Below are 20,554 nucleotides of genomic sequence, written 5' to 3' on the forward strand. Positions count from 1 at the left end.
AACAAAAACCAAACCCTCTTCAAGCCCGTTTGATATCCTCAGTCTGAACACCGTGGACTATTTAAGTGTAACGAGAGACTTCTCTGTGTCAAGTAGCCACTGAATTGTGACCCTAATGACCTATTAATCGTGTAGCATTGAGCCAGGACTGAATAAGAGCTGAAAAACAAGCTTGTCAATGTGCCAAACCCATGGCTTTGCCTTACTAGTGCCACAGAATTATTTTTTTTCCTCTACTTTTTAAAGACTTGTAACAGAAAGAAACCTTCTGGTGCTTCACTTCTAATCCTGCATGTCCTGAGCAAGAAAAGTTGGGTTGTGCAAGCAGCCCCCTGGTGCTGCAGGCGTGACCTGGAGTGACAGGTTGGCAGTTTTAACCTGCTTATGCTCCCCAGAAGGTGCTCGTGTGCCCCCCCTGCAGCTGTCCGCGGCACAGCACAGCTGCAGACTCATCCTGTGCATTTTCAGAACACGATCAGGGCTTTCAAGGCAGTTGGATAGAGTCTCCTCTGAAACTCTGAGATGGATCCAGCACCTTTTGATAAGACCTTTCTGTGCTCCAGCTATAGTGTTTGTCTAGGAGCAACTGCATGGAGCCTGCCTTTGAATAAGATGTACGGGCACATGGCTAGAGGATTCTGAGATACCTGTATGTCTGCTGCTTTCATGTAACTGATCTGTGGGCATCTTTCTGTAAAGCAAAACATGATGGACCTGTTCTGAAGACTCCTTTGCTTGTTTAAAAAATAATACATTAAACACATGAGTTTTTCAACACTTTGCTTAGACCCTGCTTCCTGGAGCAGGGCAGCTGAGGACTTCGATTTTTTCGGCTGCTGCCAAAGCTGGGGTGAGGAGTGGGCTGTGCCAGGGGGTCCATGGCACCAGCGGCAGGGCTGCAGCACAAGCTGGCCTTCCCTGGAGAAAGGGCTGAGCTGTGAGCACAGGTAATTAGTTTGTGTCAGGTAAGAGACATCCCAGGCAGTGCTGGGGGGGCTGAGGCACACTGAGGGATCAGGAGGGCTGTGCTGTGTGCTGCTGCCCTGTCCCCAAGGCTCCGGTCAGGGCCCGTGAGCACTGCAGACAGACCTTGAATGCAAGCAAGGTGTGCACTACAGCAATTTATTTATTTTCCAACCAGGTTCCCCAGAGGTGTGTGTGTTCTGCAGCTGATGGACAGAGGGAAGAGAGGTGTGTTTAGAACAGGACAGCAGTCGTACATCATACATTTTTAATGTTAGAGGACTAGACCTTTATTCTTTACATTTGCTTATCCCCTCATGCTTCTGTGGGAAGAACAGGGCAATGCAGGTGTCCTGCCTCAATGCTGTGTTGTCACAGCAGAATCCCTCCACGGCATTACAGTGCGCTGTACAAGCCAGGCAGCTGTTAACTGCAGCGTTACCACAAAATTTACTTACCTGGTTTAACCACAGCGGTGGAAAAAATACTTTTATCCCAGTGCTCCTGGTTTCACGGGACTAAATAAGGGTGACAGGAAGAACTTGACAGAAGCAGTTGTAGAAAGCGTGTGCTGTGTCAGAGATCTTTGGTAGCAGCTGGCAGGGTTTTCCCTAAGTTTTTGCTTGCTCTCCTACGAACTTCTAGCTGCGTGTCCCACCGCTGAAAAAACATTGTGTAGTCAAATCCCTACTGCTGATTTTTGCATTTAAGAAGTCCGTGCTTGCTGTAGGGACACGACTGCACTGCTTTTCCTTCCCACTGATGCTGTAGTTGCTCAAATCCCCCAGCAGTTTCTTTCAGACTCCTCAGACTGGCGCAGTTGTGGACCGGCTGTATGAAGCAAACCTGGCACTGGAGGATCGAAGGGCTGAGAGGTTCGAGCGAGGCGTGCAGGTGGGAAGCCCAAAAAACAGCAGTCACGTGCTAGCCAGGAGCTTCTGGAAAAAGTGGCACAAGTTTCCAGCTCCCAGTGCTCCCCTCCCTGTCTGGGCAGCGCAGTAAGCAGGCAGGCGACCAGCTCATCCTTGCTGTTGTCCAGCCAAGCCTCAGCTCGCTGCTTTTAACGTGCTGATGCCTCTGGTTGCTCGTCCTGCTGCTGTCCTGCAGTCCTCACCTCCTTTCCGTGTCCTTCGGGTGGAATTCCTCCCCGGGGGCACCACCTGTCGGAGCAGGGCTTGTGTGCCAGCGCTTGTTCAAACCCCGAGGAAAAGGAGGACGAGCTGAGACCTCTAGCTTGGCTTTCCCGAAATGCTAGGCGAGGACACTCACCCCCCTCTCCCCTACTACGGCTGAGTCTAGCGAGAAAAGCATCTGTGGCGCCAGGGAAGGTAGCAGGGGGTGCTACAGCTCGTCGCTCTCCGGCAGGACCCGCGCCCAGCCCTGCGGCACTCTGTTGAAGTTGGGTCTCTGGGCGAGCAGCTCCAGACCGCTCAGGGGGTCCAGCTCGGCGGCGGGCACGTAGAAGAGGTCGCTGAGCACTGCTCTGTCAAACGGGGTGGGAGTCCTGCAGAGCAAGGCAAGTGAACTTAGCACATTGCAGAGAGGAAAAAGCGTGTTTTACCTCGAGCCCAGCAGCAATCGGTGATACCCGTGACAAGCGACCACCCTCTTTTTTTCCCCCCCGGGATGCTGTTACAGCCTCTGCTCGCCCCGCAAGGTGCTTCCCTTGCTCAGAGCACACTCCAGCTCTGGGTGTGTGAGTGCCCGTGGCTGTACGGGGAGGGAGGAAGCGTGCTGCTGCCTCACCACGGGCTCTGCCACCAGCCAGAGATGCGAGAGGGCTCTGATTAAGAGAGCAGGTGGTGGTGATGGACCCACCAGCGACTTGCCTGCAGCTAACGTGTTGTGCAGGGGCCGAGGCTCCTCCTGCTGCCTCCTGATTGCTCTAGCACATGTGCAGGCTTTCTCCTGGCCCCCGTTCCAGCCAGCCTTTTGGGACAGCTTCTCCACCTCTGACTAAGAGGACGAGCAGTGCGGGGGCAAGAGCTGTCATCCCTTCCCGGAGAAATGCGCGGAGGGAGCGGGGATGAGAGTGCCAGCTCCCCGGCCGCCAGGAATGTTGGTTTTGGAGCAGCGCAGCACGGCTGACCTACCAACGAGGCAGGGCTGGCAGTGTTTGCCTTGGGAAGCTGCTGGAGCATGAGTAATGTGGCACTGTTTTGCAACAGCGTCCTAGCGAGAAATTAGCGGGGGAAAGGTAAAAGAGGGGGGTTTGCTCCAGAAACAGCCTCCTTTCTGCGAAAAGACAGGCGCTTGCAGAGCTTTGTTCTCGCTCTCTCCTCGAGTGGCACACCGTAACGAGGTCCCTGCATCACAGCCCGGATTTTTAAAGCTGGGAATAAAGCCGCCTGCCTCCCTGCGGCTGCTGTTGAGGTGGTGAACTTGGCCTTGCCCCGGGACACAGGCGGGCCCTGCTGGGATTCACCTAGCTCGAGGCGAGGCTGCTGGCTAGCCGGGCTGCTCCCAAAAGCGTTTCTGTGCCGTTTGGTATTTGACGAACTGAGGAGGGAGTTAAAAGCCAACAGCTTGGAAGATCATGAAAAGCCCCGTGAAAAGCAGCTTGGCTGTCTGAGTCTTCATGCCTCAGTGAAGAATTAGAGGAGGTGGCAAGAGGCTCGGTGTTAAATTAGCATCCATCTGTATTAAATAACAGCTCGGGCCTTGAAATAGAAAGGCAGCGTGCGAGAGGGGAGAAGCGGCTCGGGGGAAAGCATTATTCAGAGCCGTGCCCTTGCTTCGGTCCCTGCCCACAAACAAATGCTGAGGCAGGAACGGGAGAAATGCTGGAAGCAAAGAGCTGAGCACCCGCAGCAGCTCCTCCGACATCGCAGCAGCGCTACCTGGGCCTCTCCTTGCCTTCTCCTTGCTTTCCCTCGGCTGCCCGCTGGGTTTCCTCTCCCTCAGCTCTGCCCCAGTGCTGCCCAGTACAGCCCAGTACAGCCCAGTGCACTGTCAAGCTTTCAGAGGCATGCAGAGGAAAGGTGGAGGTGGTGCCAAGCTTTCTAAGCTCGGCAGCGATGTCCCCCACGGCTTAAATCCGTGGGGATGCTGCTGGAGGGGCAGAGCTGGGAGCTCCCGTGGGATTTGGGGCGCTCCCAGCTTGCCCACAGCCCTTCACCCTCCTGAAGGAGGCTCCCAGCGAGGAGCAGAGACAAGACCTTCAACCCCAAGCACGCGTTTGGAAGGGATCTGGTGACCTCTGAGCACCCTGTGGGGGGATTAACCCCGCACCCCTGCGCTTCCAGCAGCTGCTCGGGCACCTGGGGAAATTCGGAGAGGTTGGGGCTGCCCCTGCTGCCCCTCCACCTCCAGCTGCTCCTGGCGGGGAGCACGGACGGACGGTGGCACCCGCAGCTCGGCCGGCCTTACCTGTTGAAGCTGATGAACTCCCCGTAGGAGGGTCTGAGGGGCAGCTGGTTCTCCCTGCCCACAGCCTTGTCCTTGTCACCAAGGAGCCCCTGCCAGGGGGAGCGGTAGCCCTTGGGGATGGCGGTGACGTTGAACTTCTCCGGGGGCACTTCTCGGAGGGGCCCCGAGTACCCTGCCAGGGGGAGAGGCGGCGTTTGCTGCTGCAGGGCGAGCCGGGCGGGGGGGTCAGGTGTATAAGAACAGAGCCGTGCTTATCTATCTCCAGATCCAAGGATGCAGCAGGGCTGCTCCCTCTTGGTCCCGTAACCTCCAGGGCTTTTGGGATCACTGGGACAAGGAGAAGTCCCCCCAGGGGGTGTCTGGGCACCCAGCGAGGGAGCAGGGCCAGAGCTGGGGGGGGCTCCTGGGGCTCACGGTGATCCCAGCGGGGTCGGTTTTGGGGTGCGAGCGCTCACCTGGGGCCAGGTTGTCCGGGTTGAGGACTCTGCCCATCTGCAAGACTCTCTCCGACTTCTTGGGCACCTCCGGGGGGCCGCCCTGGGGCGACGCCGCCACGTGCAGCTCCGAGTGGAAGCTCTGCTGGCCCTCGGCGTCCCCAGCCTGCGGAGGGAAGGCTCGGGGCTCAGCACCCGAACCAGCAGGATGGGGGCAGGATCCCCGTCCCGCTGAGCAGGGGGAGCTGCTGCCTCCCCGGGTACCCACCGGCCGCTCGTTCGCCGTCCCCTCCAGCCCAGCCTTCTCGGTGCCATGCGAGCCACCCGGCACTGGGAGCTGCAGGGAGGGAGGAGAGGGGTCGGTGGGGACACGGGGGGCACCCCCTTGGTGTCACCCACACTGCTGAGCCCTCCCCTCTCCTCCCTTTTAGCCTCAGTGAGCGTGGCCGCTCCGCCGGAGCCCTGCAAGGAAGGGATGCGAGGGTGGAGGGGCACCCTGCTGCCCGGGGCTGGGCTCCCACCTTCTTGTAGCCGCTGGGGTGCTCGAAAACGAAGCGCTGCATCCGCCTCTGGCGCTGCTGGAAGAGCTGGGAGCCGCGGTTGGTGCTCAGGGAGAGCTCCTCCAGCATCACGTCCTGCGGCGTGCTCACCTTCTTGCCCAGGTCCAGCTGGGGCGCTGGGGACACCAGGGGAGAGGGTGGCACAGCTGCTGGGTGCCCCTCGCACGGTTTGGTGGCGTTCCCTGTGCCCCCCCCCCACGCGCACACTTACCATCTCCAGGGTCTGGTTTCATGATGGTCATCGCCCGCTGCCGCGCTCCTGGGGCAGGGAGATGGGATGGGGACGGCTCCCGGCCGGCTGCAGGAGAGAGGTGGCCGCGGGTGATGGCTGGGCACGGGGAGCAGTGCCTGGGGTCACCCCTTTTCCCCGCCTCGGGTGCTTGGGGGCTCCCCACGGCACCCCCCGGGGATGTGCATGGCCCAGGGGTGCCCCCGTTGACCCATGGGGGAGGGCAGAGCCGCGGTCGTGTGCTCAGCACCTCGGGGTGCTCGCGCTCCGTGTCCCCCAGCCCTTCTTTGCTGTTGTCCCTTTTTCATCTCGCCCCCACCGGAGCCCCTGGGGACGCTCAGCACCACCCCACGCCCGTCGTCTTCCCTCTTTAGGGCAGAAAATGTCCCCAACACCGGTGTCCCCAGGGCTGAGCCCCGCTCGGAGCAGCACCCCCAGGCCGAGCAGAGGTGCTGACAGCCCCGCAGCGCCTCAGCAGAGCTATTTTCAGCTCCCGGGCAGTGCAGGACCCGCAGCCCCGACCCTTCATGGACAACCCAGCCCTGGTAGCAGGGTGAACTGGGGCATGGGGACACCGCCTGTCCCCCCCAGTGGGGCTGGGGGGCTCCTCAGCTCCCAGCTCCTCTCCTCGGGGGCAGGATGGAGGTGCCCCCCCCTGTGCTGCCCACCCAAAATATCCCGCAGCAGCCGGGATGTGCAACACAGAAAGCAGCACGGAGAGTTTTGGGGGCTTGGTGTTGGGTGCATCCCGCATCTCTTGGCTCGCACTGAAGCTGTACCCATCCCCTAAAAGCCCCGGGCAGCGCAGGGCCCCCCAGGGCTGGTTCCTGGCACAGGGCTCCCTGCCAGCTCCGCGTCCGAAATCTCCCATCCTCGGCTGGAGACCCCGGGACCCCCTCACCCCTTCTCTCACCCCCCTCCCCGCTCCCTCTGTGCCCTCCCTGTCCCATGGGACACCCCACGGCTGTCCCCACGCCCTGCACGCCCCCCACCCACTGACCCAAATTTGGGACCTCACCCCCCTACCTGCCCAGGGGGGGCTCCTTGTGATACCGGGGCGATGCGCTCTGCCCGGGCTGGGGACGAGGACACAGCCACCAGCTTTTGGTGGCCCCAGCTGGCTCCGTGCGGCACCCGGGGCTCCGTGCTGCTCGCCCCGAGCCGTGCCGGGCTCCAACCGGGGTGCCAAGGTCCCGGGGCAGGCCAGCAGTTATTTCTGGCTGAGAAAGGGGGAGGAGCAGGGTGAGCCCTTGGGGACCGCCGCGGTGTCACCCCGGCACCGAGTGGGGCTGATCCTTGGGGCGCGGGACGGTGTCACCAGCAGGAGGTGGCCGCACGTGTCCGAGCCCCTCGGGGCGGGTGGGAGGCAGGCAGGCGGTGGGATAAAGTGGGGTTAGGTCCCTTTATTGCTGAGCTGGGTACACAACGGGGTGGCGAAGGCGGTGGTGGGGAAGGGCAGCTCCTGGGGGGGCGGAGGGGCAGGGAGCAGGGACGGGGTTGTCCCCACGGCGTGCCCCAGGGAAGGGACGGGGTGGCAGGGGGTCCCCTACCTGGGGCCGTGCCCCGATGGCCCACGCACGCTGCGTCCCCTGGGCATGGGGTCGCTGCCTTGGCACCTCCCAGCACCCCAGGCTGGCTCCTGCTTTTGGGGGAAGCGCTGTGGGGGCCCGTTATTGCCCTCCCCGGGCTCTGCCACATAACCGTGCCCACCCTGATGCCCCCCTCCCCATCACCCTGTGCACCCACCCGCCAGCACCATGCCCCTGAGCTCTGCCCCGTGCAGGGAGCTGCCTCCCGTGGGGCCCCCAAACTGTCCCTGGGACCCTCTCAGCGTCACCGCCTGCACCGAGACCTCCTCCAAACCCTCTGCAGCCCGTACCGCTGCCTTCTGACCCCCACAAACCCCCATCTCTGCAACCTCCATCCCTGCTGGGTCCCTCGGTCCCATTGGGTGGGGATGGGGTGAGCCTGGGGCTGGGGACAGGGACAGTGCTGGGGACAGGGACAGTGCTGGGGGTGGCGCTGGCCCTCTCTTTGCCCGGGCGCAGCGCGAGGTAACCTGCCCACGGTCCCCTCGGCACGGCAATAAATAACTTTGGCTCTCTTCGTCATCACTGGGGAGGAATCTGGGGGGAATTTGCGTGGAGATAGGGTCAAAAAGTTGAAAAAAAAAGCAAGCAGGATTTGGGGACCGGGGGAATAAAACATGAATTTTCCTCCTCCAGATCTGGTTTTGGCCGAAACCAGCCGGGTCAGACCCTGCTGGGGGAGGGAGTCCCGGCCACGGCACCCACCCGAGGGGCGCGCGGTGACCCCATGGGTGCCAGCGCTGCCGGGGCCACCCTAGGAAACCAGAGCTGGGGGGCGCCGGGCACAGGGGACACCCAGGGGCTGTGTCCCCCCCGCCAGCTGCCCCGCTCTCCGTGCTGACCACGCAGTCCTGCCCCGAAAGGTTAGGCTGGTAAAAATAGAGCCAGGCCATGGGACCGCGGGCAGGTGGGAGGCAGCTGACCCCGGCGGCACGCCGATGGGGACGGGGACGCTCCACGCATCCCCAGCCCCTGCCCGTGCCTCTCCCTGCCCGGGGACCCCCTCGGGTGGCACTGCGGGGGGCTGGCGGTGCGGCGTGGCCGGGGCCGGCTGCTTTAGGAGGTGCAGGGGGCCCCCGAAGGCAGCCCCCCAGGTTTCAGCCGCAGGCTCCCGGTCCAGCCGCGGGGACACAGGTTGAAGCTGTGGATGCCCGGGCTCTTGGCCCCCGAGTCTTCGGAGTCGAGGGAGACGTCCGAGTCCGTCGGGGACCGGGAGCTGTAGCGCTTGGCTGGGGAGCGCGCGCCCACCACCGGCGATGGCAGCGGGCTCTTGGGGGTCGGGGACAGCCCGGCAGAGCCTGGGGACAGCAGGAGCCGGCGTCCCTCTGCCCAGGAGGCTCGGGACACCCCGGGGGAGGCACAGGAGCGGGGCCCGTCCACCCGGGGCGATGGCAGGGGGCTCTTGTAGCCGGGCGAGGGGCTGCCCGGTGCGGCCGGCATGCTGCAGGCGGAGGTGGCCACCTGCGGGGCCGGGGCTCTGCACCCCTCCGGCCGGGGGGATCGGGGCAAACCGGGCGACCCCATAAGCTGGGGGCTGGCGGCCGGCGGGGTGAAGGGCCGGGAGCCTTCCGTCCCCACGGCTTTGGGCGAGGAGCTCTTCCTGCGGGCAGCGTTGATGATGTTCCTGGCGAGCCGCGCTTGCATCTGCCGGCTGGCCCGGGGGTCGGCGTCCTGCCGCAGCGGGGACAGGGACCTCTCGCTCCACGGCGGGGATCTGGGGGGGCCCTCGTCCAGCTCGGGCACCGAGGCCGGGCTGGCCCAGCCGTCCAGGCTGCCCTGGCGCCGCGCAGATCGGGGCGTCCAGGTGGGTGAGGCGGGGAGGGACGTGCGCCTGTCCTGGAGGGGACAGAGAGCAGGTTAGCGGCCCCACCGGGGTGGGGAAGGGGGCAGAGCATGGGTGTTGGGGAAAAGGGGCGAGAAGCCAACAGGTCTGATGCCCCACTGTTATCACAGATCATTTTTGAAGCCCTGGAGAGTGAAGCAGAGCTGCAGGCAGGTGCGGGTACATGGGCGCATCCCCCTGCGCCGCAGTGCTGGGGCTGGGTTAAATCCCTGCAAGAAGGCTCCTGCACCTGCCTGGGTATTTGGGGCAATTAATTACCCCCCCCCCCCCGAGGGTGTGCTTCATCATCCCTGCCCCAAATAGGAGCCAGGATCTGTCTCTATGTGCTGGTGGCACAGCACGGCGGGGCAGAGCCCCCTGAGGTGCCAGGGGTCCGAGCCCCCAGTGCCGAGCATGGTGAGGCTGCACCGCCCCGCAGCTCCTCCCGAGGCAGCAGGAAAGAGAAGAGACAGTCTGACAGTGCACGAGAGTGTATTCAGAAAGAGGGGGGGGGAAAAAGGCAGGAGAAATAAAAGCACAGTCGAAAGGCAACTCGTTAATGCAGAGAGCAGCAGGAGAGAGGGGCTCACGGAGCTTGGCGCAGGCAGCCCCCCGTCCCCATCCCTGCCCTGGTTGATTTTTCCCCCTGCAGAGGCTGGGGCAGGCACGGGGCCAACATCCAGGCTGCGAGGAGGCCAGGATCTGGGCGAGGGGCATCTCTGCTCCTGGGGTGAGCCAGGAGCACCCTGCACGTGCTGGCACAGCCGTGGGAACTGCCTGCAGACCGCCGGCACCGAGCCCTGCCCGTGCCCGTCCCTCGTCCCCCCGCTGCGCCCGCCTTGCTCAGCACCAGCCCCAGCAGCTCAGGGCCTCTGCCTGCCCGGGGAGCTGCCCCCAGAGCTGGTGGCTCTCCTCGGCGGCGTGGGAGCAAAGAAGGAGAAGTCCCTAGAGAGCAGCAGGAGAGACAGGAGCAGGCACAGTGAGGCTTTGGTACGAGGAGGCTGGGAGCTGGAGGGGCTGGAAATGCAGGAGGTGAGAAAAGAGACGGAGGCAGAGCTGCGACGCTCCGGAAAGTTTCCAGGCAAGAGAAGAGAGGAAGCACCGGAGGCACTGCGGGGTGGCCGGGCTCCTGTCACCACCTGGGGGGCCCTGTGCTTTATGCCCCTGGCCCCTCTTGGCACAGACGCGGCTCCTGGCGCACCGGGGGGCTCGGCACCGCATCCTCTCACACCCTGCACCGCCCTGGAAGCTGTTGAGCTACTTCTTTTTTTTTTCCTTTTTTCCCCCTTTTTTGGCTCGGTTCGGCCGTGAGCAATCGGAGAGGACTCGGCCGGCGGAGGGGAGCCCCCAAAACCCTCTCCGTGGTCTCTCCGCCCCCGCTACTTGTAGTAAAAGGAAGGTTTCCACACCTGCGCCTCGATCCCCGCGTTCCTGGTGGAGTAGGAGGGCCGGGGCGCCTGGAAGCCCCCCTTCACTCGGCGGCACGGCGAGGCCAGCAGCAGCTCCGCCGAGGCTCCGGGAGCGGGGAGGCTGCTCGCAGGCAGGGGCAGAGCCCCGCTGGCACCGGGGAAGGGGCCGGAGGCCGCCCCGCCGGCAGGAGGCTGCCAAACGGGGGAAGGAGGCAACGGAGAGGCCGGGCAGGACGTTCGCTGCGGGCAGGGGTAGGCGTCGGGAAGGGAAGGTCTGGGCGGTGGCACGGCCCTCGGCGGAGCTTTGGATGGGGAGAGGATGAAGAGCGAAGGCTGGAGCTGGTAGGGCTGGTGCTTGGAGAGCTCCAGCTCCCTCTGGGACGCCTCGTTCTCCGCCAGGGTGTGGGCACCGCCGCCGTAAAGAGACGCCGGGGGGGTTTTGGAGGGCCTGCAGGGACTCTGCACGGGGTGCCTGGAGACCATGGGCGAGAGGCAGGCGGCGGCGTCGTACTTCCAGGAGGGAGGCAGGGACATGGTGGGCGACGGGGAGCGCAGCAGGTCGGGCTGGGAGGGAGCCTCGATGATGAACTTCTCCATGCGGGACTGCCTGCGGGCAAACAGCTCGGCCCCCTTCCCCCTGGCTTCGGTGAGGTTGTGGCTGGGCTGGGGCTTGGGTTTGGGCTGGATGCGGGGGGATTTGAGGCAGGACGACCACGCCGGGGCATCGTCGGCCGCTGCGAGGTGCTGCCCGCCCCTGGCCGCGCTGCTGGGGACGAAGTTGGAGGCTTCTGCCCCCAGGGCGAAGGGCTCGTCCTCGGCACCGGGCTCCCCGTGCTCCTTCTGCTTCTTCCTGCTGTCCGCGCTCTGCACCAAATCCAGCAGGTCGGGGTTGGGGCCCAGCTTCGGCTTCTCCACGAAGGTGAACATGGACTTCTTGTGGGCCCTGCGGGCCGCCGACTCCTCCAGGATGCCCGTTTTGGGCAGGGGGGGCACGGCCCCCGCCCCGTGCACGGGGCTCTGCAGCACCTTCTGCTCCACGGGGGGGTACAGGGCCGAGTAGGCGGGGGGCGAGCGGACCCTGCTGAGCGGCGGGGGGCTGCCCAGCGTCTCCGCGTAGGTGGGCGGCGGGGGCAGCTCGGTGGGGGCAGGGGGGGCTCTCTCGGGGGGCTGGCTTGGGACTCCCTCGGGACCCTGGCTCGGTGTGGCGGGCGTCTGGGTGCCGAACGGCCTGGCCGTGCGGTTCTTCACGGGCTTGGGCTTGGCCAGGGTGAGGTGAACCTCGTAGTACTGCCTGCTCCGAGCCCCGTTCTGCGCCTGCCCGGAGGGGGTGGCTGTCCCCACGGGTGAGCTGGCTGTCCCCAGGGGGGTGCTGGCTGTCCCCATGGGTGAGCTGGCTGTCCCCACGGGTGCGCTGGGCATCCCCATGGGCTCACTTGGCATCCCCATGGGCACGCTGGGTGACCCCATGGATGTGCTGGCCGTCCCCATGGGTGCGCTGGGCATCCCCATGGATGCATTGGCCATGCCTGTGGGCACGCTGGCTGTCCCCATGGGTGAGTTTGCTGTCCCCATGGGTACGATGGCTCTCCCCATGGTTGTGTTTGACGTCCCCATGGATGAGTTTGCCATCCCTATGGGTGTGCTGGCTGTCCCCATGGGCGCACTGGCTGTCCCCATGGGCGCACTGGGCATCTCCACGGCTGCGTTGCCTGTCCCCAGGGTCACGCTGGCTGTCCCCACAGGCGTGTTCCCTGTCCCCACAGTTATGCTGGCTGTCCCCACGGGTGTGTTACCTGTCCCTATGGTAACGCTGCCTGTCCCCACGGGCGCACCGGCCACCTCGCCGTTCTTCTGCTCGGGGATGCGCATGCTCTGAGGTGGAACAGGAGCAGCCACGCTGCCCCCCACGCCATCCTGCATCCCTCCAAGCCTCCCCACCTCTCCCTCTGCCCTCTCCCTGTCGTGCAGCCCGTTGGTGGCGGCCGGTGCCATGTTCTCCTTCAGGTAGACGCTCAGCGGGACCTGCTGCGCGTCGGCAGGCTCTGGCGGCGTCCCCCCGGTGCCGTGCCCCTCGCCCTCCTCCATGGCTCCTTGCCGAGGCTCCGGGCTCAGCGGCAGCCCCGTGCCATGCCCCGCGCCGGTGCCGGTGAGCCCGTCGACGCGCTGCTTGCGGCGGTGGAAGAGCAGCACGCCCTTGGAGCTGGGGCCGGGCGCCGTGGTGAGCTGCGCCACGATCCTGCGGCTCCGCGCCTTCGCCTCCTTCAGCTCCTTCTCCGAGAGGCTGGAGCTGCGGGAGAGACCTGGGGAGAGAGCAGAGTGGGGGGGGGGGGGTTAGCGGGGCTCGGCACCCCCTGCAGCACCCACGGCTCCTCCTCGAGGCCCCTCACCAACAGCAGAGGGATGCGTGGGGCTGGGGTGGGAAGGGGGGACCCCGGTTTGGGGTAACGGGGGTCTCCCCCACCCAGCACAGCCCCTGCCCGGGGTGCTGGGCTGCAGCTCTGCAGGGCGGTGCGTTCCCAAAGCCACCAAAGCGCGGGGGCACGCAGAGCCCTGCCCCACCTCCTAATTTCAGAGCCTTATTTCAGCTGGAACACGCTGCCTACGGGAGCAGGGACTTGTTCCTGCTGGAAACAACCCCTGAAGCCCCGAAGACAGCCGCTGCCGGGCTGCCCTGGCCATTGGTCCCCCCGAACAAGGACAAGAGGAGCAGCGCGTCCCCGAGCCCCGCCGGCCGCGGGACAGCTTATCTTGCAGGGCTCTGTGCGCCGATGGCAGTGACCGTATGGGAAAGGAATTTCTCCAAAGGCTTCGGGAGGTTTCAGGTTGCAGCTCGCAGGGTTTCAGCCCCCGGCTCCAACACGCATGGGGCAGGGAAGGGGCCAGCATGTGTCCCCTCTCCCAAATCCCTGTGCGCAGCCCCGTGCGGGCAGGAGAACGAACCCAGCGGGGCAGCATCGTCCCCCAACACCTCTCCATGGGGCTGGTGGCCAGCCCAGGGCTTCTTGGTGCAGCAACACGAGATGGCAGCAGCCGACAGGAGCCGTGCACAGCCTGACCCCGTCCGACGCAGCCCGCAGCTCCGCGCCAGCCTCATTCCTTCGGAGCCCATAAAAGTGCTAAAAACAGCCGGCCGAGCGCCTGCTGAACCCGCTGAAAGCCCCCGTGAGAGCCGCCGGGCTTCGGGAGCGCTGGCCAAAAGGTCAGGGTGAAAGCCCTTCCCAGACACCGGGAGGATGTGGAGCTGCCGGGAAGGCATTTTCTCGGGGTGAGACATTTCCTACCAGCGCGCCCTGAAACGCCCGCGGCCGCGCACGTCTGCCCGGGCAGCCCCAGCCCCTCCGAGGCCACTGCCAGCTCCCACCCTACACATTTGGAGCTGTCCCCGCTGCAGTGGGGTCGGGGCAGCCCCCAGCCTCCTCTCCATGAGCTCCTTCCCCTGCTCGCCCTGTGCCCGGCAGCGCGGCCCCGTGCAGGGGCTGGAGGTGGGTGGCCGGGGCTGCCCGCCCCAAACCCAGCTCCTCCGGGCGCAGGCAGCGTCCACTCCCCTTTCCCTTCATGTGTTTTTCATTTTCTTGCCTTCTGTGCCGCTTGGGAGCCTTCCAGGATATTTTAAGCGGTGGTTCAGCCTACCAGCGAGGGAAGGGATGAGTGACTAAGCCAAATCCTTCCAGAGAGCTCATGGGGAAGCGAGAAGGCTTCTCCGTGCTGGGCATCTCCTCTTCCTCGCCCTGCAGCCCTCCTGCCTTCCCCTGCCATCCTCACGGCCGGTCCCAGCCCCGGCACCCCTCAGGCGTGCAGGGTGGCCCTGCCACCTCCCAGCCTCGGTGTCCCCGTGCCGTGGCACCCGTGGGTGGCACCTCTCCCTCCAGCCTAGGGCCCTTGCTGGCAGCTTCCCCACACCTCCAAAACATCCCCCAGAGCAGCACCCATCCCTCGCATGCCACGTCCTTATGGAGGCTCACAGCACTTTGACCTGCTGCTGGATGAAAGGAGCCCCAGACTGGGCAGCTGCTGGGAAATGCCACATCTACGGGGTGCCAGGGGACACCTGCAAGTCACCGAGCCCCGCACGGAGCAGCACGCAGTGCCCGGCCACCAACCCCTTGAGCAGGGTGCAAATCCCTGCCCTTCATCTCGGTGCTCTGCAGAAACAGCTCAGCCCCCAGCCGGTGCGGAGGAAGAGGCTGGAGAGGAGGAGGAGGAGGAGGAAGAAGAGGAGGAGGAGGAGGAAGGAGCACCAAGCTTTCGGGCGGCCCCACAGCGGGTGGCTTTTAAGCCGGGCCAAGGGGAGAGGAGGGCGAGAAACGCCAGTGGAAACTCTCCTGGATGATGATCCCCGTCTGCAGCAGCGCTGCTGGCATCCCAAACCTCTCCCTCCCGCGGCCGGGCATTGTTTTAAGGCAACTTTTCTATTTGCCTTGGCGGCGGCACAGAGCGGGGAAGCGGCTTCCTCCGGCAGGCGGCGAGGCCGGGCTGGCTGGAGGGCGGCCAGCACCGCGGGTCCCGCTCCTCTGCGCGCCCTCCCCGTGTTTATCCGCGGGGCGGTGGGGAGAAGGGGGCCGGGAAGCTGTTGGGAAACCGGCCGCAGGCTCCAGATGTCGGAGAATTTCGTGCCCCGACCCCAGCAGCCCGGCTCCCTTGGAGGCCGAGGCCGCTGAAGAAGCGCAGCTCCCCGCGGAGACGTTTGGGAGCCTCTCGGCCTCGCTGCTGCCTCTCAGCAGCAAGCAGGGGGGCCTCGGGGGTGTCCTTCATGTTGGAGGGATGACTCAGCCCTGGGGCAGAGATTTCCCACTTGGACCGGCTGCTGGCAGAGCCCTCGCAGCCCCGTGCTGCCAAGCAGAGCCGGGATCTGCCCCCAGGATCCCACACGGACATGCCCAATCCGCCAGGATCTGCCCCCATGGACCGACCCCAAACCCCCAAGCAAATGCCAGGGGCCACCTCCTGCCTCCAGCCCGAGCTGCCCGCCCCTGCAGCCCCTGCTCCTGGCTCCATCCTTCCCCGTGCAGACAGACAGACAGACAGACAGACAGAGCTCCAGGTGCCACAAACATCCCGGTGCCGCGAGGAGGGGCGTGGGGCTGCAGGGAGCCCCGGGCAGCTTGGAGAGGAGGTGAAAGCAAAACCCCGTGCAGCCAAGGGCATCCGAGGTTCGCACGGTGCTGGGAACAGGCTTCCGGCCACGCACGGGAGCCTGGCCCAAAGCTCGTGTCCGCAGGGTGAGTGGCTCTCAGCGCGCTCTTCCCCTCTCCCTTCCTTCCTTCCCACGCCGCTCACCGGCTCGCCAGCGCTGCCTCTCAGGAAGGAAACGTCTCCCAACCCCAAATGTCCCCGCTCCTTCCACGAACAATGAACCCAGCTCTGCCAACACTCCGGGGACATCCCCGAGCCCCGCGCTGCTGGGATGCCGGGGCAGGAGGTGAGGTGCTCCCTGGCACGTGTGAGCACCTTGAGCATCATTTCAGCGCCGAGCTCTTCATCTGGGGCCGGCACAGCCCCTAACTCTGTCCATATTCCCACCTAGGTATTTGTCCTAAGCTCTCCAGCCGCCCCAGAACTGAGTTCCAGCAGCAGCCCCAAAGCGCCGGGCTTCCCAGCCTCTCCCCGAGCTGTCAGGCGCCCCGCACCAACACTCTGCTCTCTCCCGCAGTGAGGGTGATGAGGGCGATGAAAGGCATTTTTGTTGTTCCCCCTTCCTGGCCAGATGGGAATAGAAAAATCCTTCTGGCTCAGCTTTCCGCGCAAAGGATGGGGCCCCCCTCGCCGGGCTACTGGGGAGCATCTGAAAGGCATCCAGCAAAGGCTGGGGTTGCCATCCGACCCCAAATGATGCTGGAGGATGTCTCACACCCAAACGCAGCCTGTCCTGCCCTAACACCAACCCTCAGAGCTGGAATGAGGCGAGGAGCTGGCCCCGGATTGCCAGGCAGGGAGATGCCCCAGGCCCAAGTGTGATGTACTCAGCTCCACCGTGCTGTGAACGAGCCCCAAAGCAGGGAATTACGCAGCAATCTTGGGAAGAAAAGCGGTGATTTTGGGGCTGTCACCTGCCAGGGCCGGGCGGCCACGAGCACCGGGTGCTGGTGAGACATCCTCGCAGGGAGAAGCCACGAGGTACCCGAGGGGAAACGTGAAACCTGGGGCCCTGCTGGCACCTGACACATCCACGTGGGCTCTGACCTGCTCCTGGCCGGGGTGCTCGGCCGCCCCAACACCACGGCGCCTTGGCCAGCCCGAAAAAAACCCAGCCACGGCCGGGTGGTGCTGGGGAGGGGGCACCCCGTGTGTCCACCCCACTGCTGAGGGCTTTGGACACCGCGGAAATTAAGCAGGTTTTGGGGCAGGGAAGCCAGCTGGCCTCCTGCCCCAACTACAGCTGTGCAGGGCGCACAGACCGCTCGCATGAAGCCTGCTCTTCCCTCCAGCTCCCAGTTATCCCAAATAATCTGCTGCTAGGAAAACAAGAAGGGTAGCACCAGCAGGCAGTCTGGCTAGCTGGGAACAATTAACATGCACGGATAAAAATACGACAATTTTCTGCCTCGTTCCCAGCTTCCAGCCCTCCCATAGCCTGGATATAACAACTCCATCAGGTTTTTTACCCGTGCTGGCCCTGGCAGACCCTGAGACCCCCTGTTCGGGTGGTGGGAGCAGCCCTGAGCTGCCTGGCAGGGCGCAGAGCGCGGGGCCTCTCCTCGCGGGTGCCTCTGCCAGCGACAGGATCTGGCACAGCGAGAAAATTCGATTCGCTTGCAAGTTTTCCCTGCGCTCAGCTCGCAAGGGCTTTGCTGGATTTGGAGCTCTCTGCCTCCCCGCTGCCCCGCGCTGCTCCTGGCTCGCGGCCGTGCCCCGGCTTTGCCCAGCCCTCGGCACCCAAACTCACCCCGATTCTGCCTGAAATCGCCCCGAAGTCTCCGAGCAGCGAGTCCCGGGGCTCCCATCTCCCATCGGAGGGGAAAAAGGGGATGGGTTGGGGCTTTTTGCTTTTTTTTTTTTTTAGGGCACAGCAGCCGAGGGGATGCAGCGGGCAGCACCAGCCCTGCTCACATCCGCGCTGGGGAAGGAGAGGCTGCTGCTGGCACAGACGTGGAGCCAGCATTTCCCCCGGCCGGCCAAAATGAAGCTGTCAGCTCTCCCAAAAGAGGCTGGAGCGGGGCAGCCCTGCCACCCATCCATCCATCCACCCACCCCCCCGCAGCGGCAGGGCCATGGGCACCCCATGGGCACCCCGTGGGCACCCCATGGGCACCCCGTCCGTGTCCTTCCCCGTGCCCGCCGCACCCCGGGGGCGCACAGGGGGGGGGGCTCCTTCCCATGCAGACCAAACCACGCAGCCCTCCTCACCCCGGGGGGCACCCCCGGACCCCCACACCCCCTTCTGCACCCCCAAACCCCCGCGCCCCCCCGTGCGCCCCCAAATCCCGGCACCCCCCCGTGCGCCCCCCGTGCGCCCCTCATAACCCCTGTCCCTATCCCAGCCCCCCCGACCCCCTGCCCTCCTGCTCGCTTCCCCCGTGTCCCCCCCGCCCGATTCCCGTCCCCCCCCGTCCCCGGGGCAGCCTCTGCCTGCAGCCCCCCCCCTACCCGCGGTGCCGGTGCCGGTGCCGCCGCCCGACTGCACCGGGGGAGGAGGCGGCGGGCAGGAAAGTTGCGGCAGCTCCGCCCTCGGAGAGGGCCCGGGGGGGGGCGGCGGGCGGGGGCCGGGCGGATCGGGGCTGCCGTGGGTCCCTCCGGCCCTGCCCGTGCCCGTCCCGGTGCAACGGAGCGGCTCGGCTCGGGTGGGGGGGCAGCAAACCCGACGGGACGGGACGGGAGGGGATGGGGATGGGGATGGGGACCCCGCTCCCGGTGCCCTGATGCCACCCTGGCACCCCCCCCGGGACACCCGGCCCTGCTCGTCCCATCCCGCTGGGTCCGCCCTGAGCCCCCCGGGGGGGTGAGAGCGGCCGGAGCATCCCATCGATCCCCCCCTGAGCATCCCCTGATGCCCTGAGCATCCCCTTACCCAATTTGAGCACCCCTTTAATGCCCTGCGCACCCCCTTTCCCCTGCCCCTGGCCCCCCCAGTACCCCCAGTGTCACCACCTGGGGACCTGCTCCCCACCTCCGCTGCCGGGGGGATGCTCGGCGCCACCCCACGCACCAAACCCTGCCCCGCAAGATGAGCTCCTGGCCTTATTTATTTATTTTTTTTGCCTTTCTAATTTCCTTTCTTCCTGCCGGTCTTTGCTTTTTTATTTATTTATTTATTTTTTGGTGTGCTTTTCTGGTTTTTGAGGGAGCCTGGCGCTAGCCTGGCAGCCCCCGGGGAGCGAACCCTTCTGGTGATTTGCACAGCAGACGGAGAAACCAGTCCTGCCTCTGCGGCTCCCAGCCCGAGCCTCGAGCCGGGGCTCCCCGTGCTCCCCAAAAGCTGCCGACCTGCCGGGTGGCTCTGCACAGCTCGGGGGCTCCCCTGCACGAATTTTGGGTGGGGATGGGTGCAAAGAGCCACCAGACAAGGGGAAAAGGAGCAAAGCCGGCGCCTCCTGACACCCCCCGGGGATGCTCTTGCAAACGGAGCCACCTGCTTGGTGCCCTGCCCCTCACGGACATGCAGGGTTAGGGTTTTTTTTTGGGGGGGTTTGGGGGAAGCCCCGGTGCTGCTGCCAGGGCTGGGGACCCTCGGTGCCATCCTGCCTGGAAAAAATGACGGCGGCACCGGCGGTGATCTCAGGCGGAGGAGGAGGAGGAGGAAGCGGGGCAGACGCGCTCTTTCCAACAAACCTGCTGAGTTACTTGAAAATTCCAGCCTGGCAGCGGGACTGCTGGATCGCAGCTCGGGCTGGGAACACGCTGAGCCCGGACAGGGGCAGGCCTGACCTTTTCGGCTGCGTATCGACCGTCCCGAGCAGGGGGAGGACTGGGAGGGCTGGCTGGGGCTGCCCCCTCTGCGCACCCGGCCCCGAAATGCTGCGGGCGCATTTAGCAGGAGCGGGGACGAGGTTCCCATCAGCAAGCCCTCGTCCCGTCCCCGGGGTGCTGCCTTTGAGGGCTTGGGGTACCCGAAAGGAGGGAGCCCAGGGGATGGATTGGGGAAATCTGGCTCATTTTGAGCCCCTCTGCGTGAAGGGGGAGAGGTTGGTGCCATCCCTCCCCGGGTTCGGGGGCTGCTCGGGGAAAACAACCCCCCCCCCCCGAGCCCAATTCCCAGCAGGATGGGGACACACCTGCCCCAGCAGCTGAGGTAACAGCTGCTCGGGAGAGAAATAGGCAGAGGGCTGGAAGCAGGGCTTAAAAATGGGCCTGCAGGAGGGCGGGGGTGACCCTGCTGGAGCATCTCCCCCGGGAGCATCTCCCCGGGGACACGAGAGGGGCTGCGGCCGGAGCAGGAACCCCCCCGCTGCCTCCCCCCGCTCCCGGGGGAAGCCGCAGATTCCTGTAGGGTTTTGAGGCCACGGAGATCATCCCAAAATGAGCCCGTGCCAGGGCTCAGCGGGGAGGCTGGGACCTCAGATCCCAGTTTTTTTGGGGGGGGAGGAGGGCAGAGGGTGGCAGGAGGGGGTTTTGCTTACTCGCTTTCCTCGGCTCGCTGGCGGGGTTGATGAGGACTCTCTTGATCTTCACCACCCTCCACTCCTGGCTGGGGTCAGCCGTGGGGCTGGCGGCTGTGGGGAGCAGCTCCGGGGCAGAGTCGGGGGATTTTTGGGGGGCTGCGGGCTCGGCCCCCACGGCCAGGCTGCCTCCGGTGAGTTCGGGGTCTGGGACATCACCACTGACCCCATGGAGCTCCCTGCTGCTTGTTTGCCCTGCCAGCAGCCCCGTGTGCCCCTCCGGCATCCTGCCGGCCGCCTTCACTGCTTTTGGGAGCGGTGCTCAGCGACCCCTCAAGCCCCCAAAGAGCCAGGGCGCTGCTCATAGTCCGAGGGCTGCTCGGGATGCAGGGGGAGCGTGGGGGGCTCAAGGCGATGGCCACGCATCAGCCCCTCGCTCCCCTGCTGCACCCAGGGGTGTTCCTCTCCCAAATCTGGTGTCCGGCTCTGGGGTGTGCTCCGGGATCCCAGCCGAGGAGCTGTCTTCAGGGGGTGTCACCCAGGGGGGGGGTTTTGCAGGAGTTTCTCCTTTCCAGCCAGGCACAGCAGCGGCGTCCCAGGACCTGTGTGAAGGGAAGGGGAGCGCTGAGTGCCTGCACCGAGCTCC

At 65.1% G+C, this 20,554-nt stretch overlaps 2 protein-coding genes across 2 annotated transcripts; both read right to left on the minus strand.

Moving 5' to 3' along the window:
- Positions 1-1,258: 1,258 nt before the first annotated feature.
- Positions 1,259-7,884, minus strand: MYOZ3 (myozenin 3). Its single transcript, XM_082771607.1, has 7 exons — positions 6,582-7,884; positions 5,538-5,624; positions 5,288-5,442; positions 5,035-5,103; positions 4,788-4,932; positions 4,333-4,504; positions 1,259-2,467 (listed from the first exon to the last, which is right to left on the minus strand). Exons 2-7 carry the CDS (start codon positions 5,566-5,568, stop codon positions 2,305-2,307), a joined length of 735 nt encoding a protein of 244 aa, XP_082627733.1. The 5' UTR covers positions 5,569-5,624; positions 6,582-7,884; the 3' UTR covers positions 1,259-2,304.
- A 181-nt stretch (positions 7,885-8,065) lies between these two features.
- Positions 8,066-20,194, minus strand: SYNPO (synaptopodin; the record flags this gene model as incomplete). The annotated part of the gene is made up of 4 exons (XM_082772004.1): positions 8,066-8,980; positions 10,376-12,675; positions 17,960-18,148; positions 19,930-20,194. 4 exons carry the CDS (start codon positions 20,192-20,194, stop codon positions 8,201-8,203), a joined length of 3,534 nt encoding a protein of 1,177 aa, XP_082628130.1. The 3' UTR covers positions 8,066-8,200.
- Positions 20,195-20,554: the final 360 nt, after the last annotated feature.

Source organism: Aythya marila (genome assembly GCF_965140915.1).
Source record: "Aythya marila genome assembly, chromosome: 14".
In the NCBI taxonomy this organism is placed as follows: domain Eukaryota; kingdom Metazoa; phylum Chordata; class Aves; order Anseriformes; family Anatidae; genus Aythya; species Aythya marila.